The following is a 3,867-nucleotide window of genomic DNA, read 5'->3' on the forward strand; positions in this document are numbered from 1 at the left end:
GCCCCTCCCGCCCGGCGGGGGTCCGCGGCGGGCCGGCTCCCGCGGCCCCGAAACGCCGGTGCGGGGCTGAGTGGTCCTCGGGCAGCGGACTCGCGGCGTGCCGTGGGTCCCCGCCGAGGCACTGCCGCCGCGGGCAGAGCTGCGCTCGGAGCTGGGGAAGCGGTTAGGGACCTGCAAACGCCAGGGGCTCTCCCCGAGTATGTGTGTAGGGCGGCTACAGGGGGTGCTCTGCCAGAGGGGAGTCCTGCCTGGGGCTTGGTTGGGCCCGTAGCTTTTAATTAGTTGCAAAGAAGTCAAAGCACCTTACGAGGATTGTACCACCCACGTCTGCTTGAATTGCTCTGCTCAGTTCTCAACATCAGCTGTCTCGTTTCCAAAACAGAATTAGCTGTAAATGTCAGGAAATACTATAGTTCAGCAAATAAACTGTACCATCTTCTGCTGTGAGAGTATGTAGAAATACAGCATATTTCTGCTAAAGTATGATCTCAAAAGCTAACGAATAAGAAGACACTTTAGAGAAGACTAATATCTATTTCAAAAATAAACACGAGGGAATAAGAAAAATAATAGGTGAGACTAGTGTAGAACAAGGCACTCATTTAATTTCAACTTCACGTGGAAGAAGAGCGAGATGGGTACTCTTTTTGCCTGGTACTGGGAGATCTGCATTTTATGACCCCGACAGGAAAATCATTCAGTTTGTGATTGAAGAGAAATGAAGTGGAGGAAGAAGTCAAACATCAGATACTTACTCTCAAAGTCCTATCTGCCTGTGTCAGAATGCAAGCAGAGAATTGCGCGAGGACCGGAAGGATTTGAAGGACCACAAAAGGGATGGTAAAAATCCCTAAATTGGGTAGCAGTATGATGTAATAGCAAAATAATGTATCTGTTGAGAGATACGGATAACCTTGTGGCATGCAAATATCTAGAAAGATACCTGAGTTGGACTAAGCAACTTTGGGCCTCTGCTCATGCACAAATGTGTAGCTTTTGATTTTAGATTGATTTGTTAAAAGCATGTTGTCTAATACCTTGCTTAATACAGGTCATGTCTTCCGGTTAAGGTGGGTGATCTTTGAAGAGCTGCTACATCTCTTAGAAAGATGTAGTCTTAATTTGACACCTGAAGATTCTCATCGCATGAATTACCATTTAAAGGGTTTATTATTTTGAACCCTTTAAACAATATTTCATGTGATGGGAATTCATTCAGTTAATTTATTTCCAGCTTGCATGTGTCTAATACAGAATTTCAAGTCTTACCGCTTTTCTCTTGATCTTAGGTGTAATGATGGGAGCCTGTTATGAGGTTGTGTTTTCCTGGAATCAAGAGGAGTTTGGATCAACTAGAATTTATTTAAAATTTTAGAACTCTGTATGTGGAGGGTTAAACAAGTAGGTTTTGAAACTGTTCTGCTTGTCAATTCTAGAATTTGTGAAGGTAAAAAAATAACATGTTGATTATAGCCGAAATTAAAAAAAAAAAAATTAGGTGCCCTTTTTCACCGACTTCAATGGCCTGTAGGCACCTACACTCCTTGAAGGATCCGGGCCACTTCTGGCAATTCAACAATGTGCAGAATGCCGCCTTCTCTCTGTCTCAGGGGTGTAAAGGGTACTTTTATCATATCTGTTCCACTGCCATACCACTGGTGAATTATGTGGCAGTGGAACAGATATGATATACCACCTATACAGTATATTCCAGTCGATTTGTGGCATCACCGCTAAGAGCCAAGTCAATAGATGAGGAGATATGATGTAGCACTATCAGGTAGCTGGAATGGTATTTTTTCTTTATAATGATACCAGCTTTTCTTTCAAAGCTATTGTAATATATTTTGAGAAGAGTTTGGGGTATCGTTGAAAAAAGTGAACATTTCATTTTTGCATTTTTTCTGATTGTTGTAAATATTTTGCCACTAGGTATGAGTGTCCTTCAGAGGAAAGAGGACATCTTTTCAGACTGTAAAAAGAAATTTTGGAATACATATAAGGTGAGGCAAGCAATTCGCTTATCTCCGAGCCATGCAAAAAAATAATATTATTGGATAAAATATTTGGAATATTCCTTCTTCCAACGGCCTTTCCCTCAGTCCATTATTTGATTATGTGTAGGAAGCTTTAAGTACCAGCAGTCATGTGAAGTCAGGGTAGTCTGGAGCAGGGACTGCTGCCAGACGGGTAAATTATGCCATTTTAAAGATGTACAATGTTTATATACATAAGACTTGCACCCATCTCTGTTTGAATGAGAGCCCTACGATACAACACTGATTAAGATTGTACTACCTTTTATCTTAAGAAGTACCCACACACCAGTGTTTAGTTAGTAATGCCGCTGACAACACTTACATGAACACCTGTTAAAATCATAAGTTATAGAGACATCTTTTTTAGGAATCGTTTTCAGCCTGTACTTTTCAGTGACAGTCTTCTCACTTTCGGAACACAATCCCTTGTTTTAATAAGACTTTGGTATAAATAGCGGGTTTTGGTCTGCATTTCTGCATACACAGGAAAAAATTGTCCGTGCTACCTCAGAGCTGAGCAAATTAAGAATTTGAAAGATTTCTCAGGTGTAAGAAGAATGATAGATTAGCAGAAAAAATATAATAGAGGGAGAAACTGTGATGCAATGTGAATTTCTCTTCACACTGTGGAACTATATAGGTAGGATAGAAAAGGATTATTTTTATTCCTATGGAGGATGATTCTAAAAACAGTGCCCACGATATGCTATCAAAACATAAGGTTTCTATTGACCTTCTGTTCTATGAGTAAATTATCTATTGAGTTTTGCAAAAAAGCTTTACATATATGAATAACTGGAAGGAGCATTGCAAGTGTGAAATAAATAGTGTTCAGTGGTATTTTTCATTCATGGCTGAAACAAATGTTCCCATATTTAAACATTTGTTCACCCATCTGGTAAATGTGCTTATGTATCTGGTGTCAGGTGACTATAAAGACTTCACTGTGCTTAGAGTTTTGTATTTAAAATGAGTTAGAATAATGTGTTTGAGAAACTCCTAGCGTAGGGGCTCATGAAGATGATTAGAAGTTTAATATTGCAACCTCTAAGTTAAGCAACTTAATTTGCAATCGAACAGCTTTTATTAACTTTACTCAAATATGTGTCAGTCTTTGCTAAATGCAGTAAGAAAAAATGAATCTTCGTGGTTGAAGTCCATAAGAATAACAAATGATTCATTTTCATTTCAGACGGGACTGATGTACTGGCCTTTTGTGCAGGTGAGTTTTTAGGGTAACTCGGTGAGCCTTTCTTTCTCATAAAACCTGTTCCGATGCATTCATAGTGTATCTAACCCAGTGAGAAGTCAGCGGTGTTGTTGGGTGTGTAGGTGCAAGACCTAACAATGCCTGGAGCACTAACTGAGCTCTCTCCTTCCAACACAGCTGTCAAACTTCCTTTTGGTCCCTGTTTACCTGCGAACAGCTTACACTGGGCTCTGTGGCTTTGTCTGGGCTACCTTCATTTGCTTTTCCCAACAGAGTGGAGACGGCACAGCAAAGTCAGCATTTCTGTGGCTCCAAAGAGAGAAGGTCAATGCAGATGAAGAATCATCAGAGAAATAAGAACTTTAGTTCTGAACACATTCTAAATTGTTAAACTGAGTTTACTCACTGCAGTAAACCACACTGCAGCCTCATTGCTGTGTTTAAAATAAACAGCCATCTCAACATTTGTTGGTTAGTATAAGCAGTGGAACAGTTTGTCTTGTGCCTGTTTATTTTTCATAAAAGAGGCCAATTGTATATTGGCATTTTATTATTTTCATGCTACCAGCCCATCTCTTCTGGGAACAACTGACTTACAGGGCAATGTAAGCATTTGCA

General features: G+C 40.2%; 1 protein-coding gene across 1 annotated transcript; it reads left to right on the top strand.

Moving 5' to 3' along the window:
* Positions 1-1,934: 1,934 nt before the first annotated feature.
* Positions 1,935-3,606, top strand: MPV17L (MPV17 mitochondrial membrane protein-like). Its single transcript, XM_009324769.1, has 3 exons — positions 1,935-2,003; positions 3,232-3,261; positions 3,427-3,606. Exons 1-3 carry the CDS (start codon positions 1,935-1,937, stop codon positions 3,604-3,606), a joined length of 279 nt encoding a protein of 92 aa, XP_009323044.1.
* Positions 3,607-3,867: the final 261 nt, after the last annotated feature.

The sequence above is a fragment of the Pygoscelis adeliae genome, unplaced genomic scaffold (genome assembly GCF_000699105.1).
Source record: "Pygoscelis adeliae isolate BGI_AS28 unplaced genomic scaffold, ASM69910v1 Scaffold85, whole genome shotgun sequence".
Lineage (NCBI taxonomy): Eukaryota > Metazoa > Chordata > Aves > Sphenisciformes > Spheniscidae > Pygoscelis > Pygoscelis adeliae.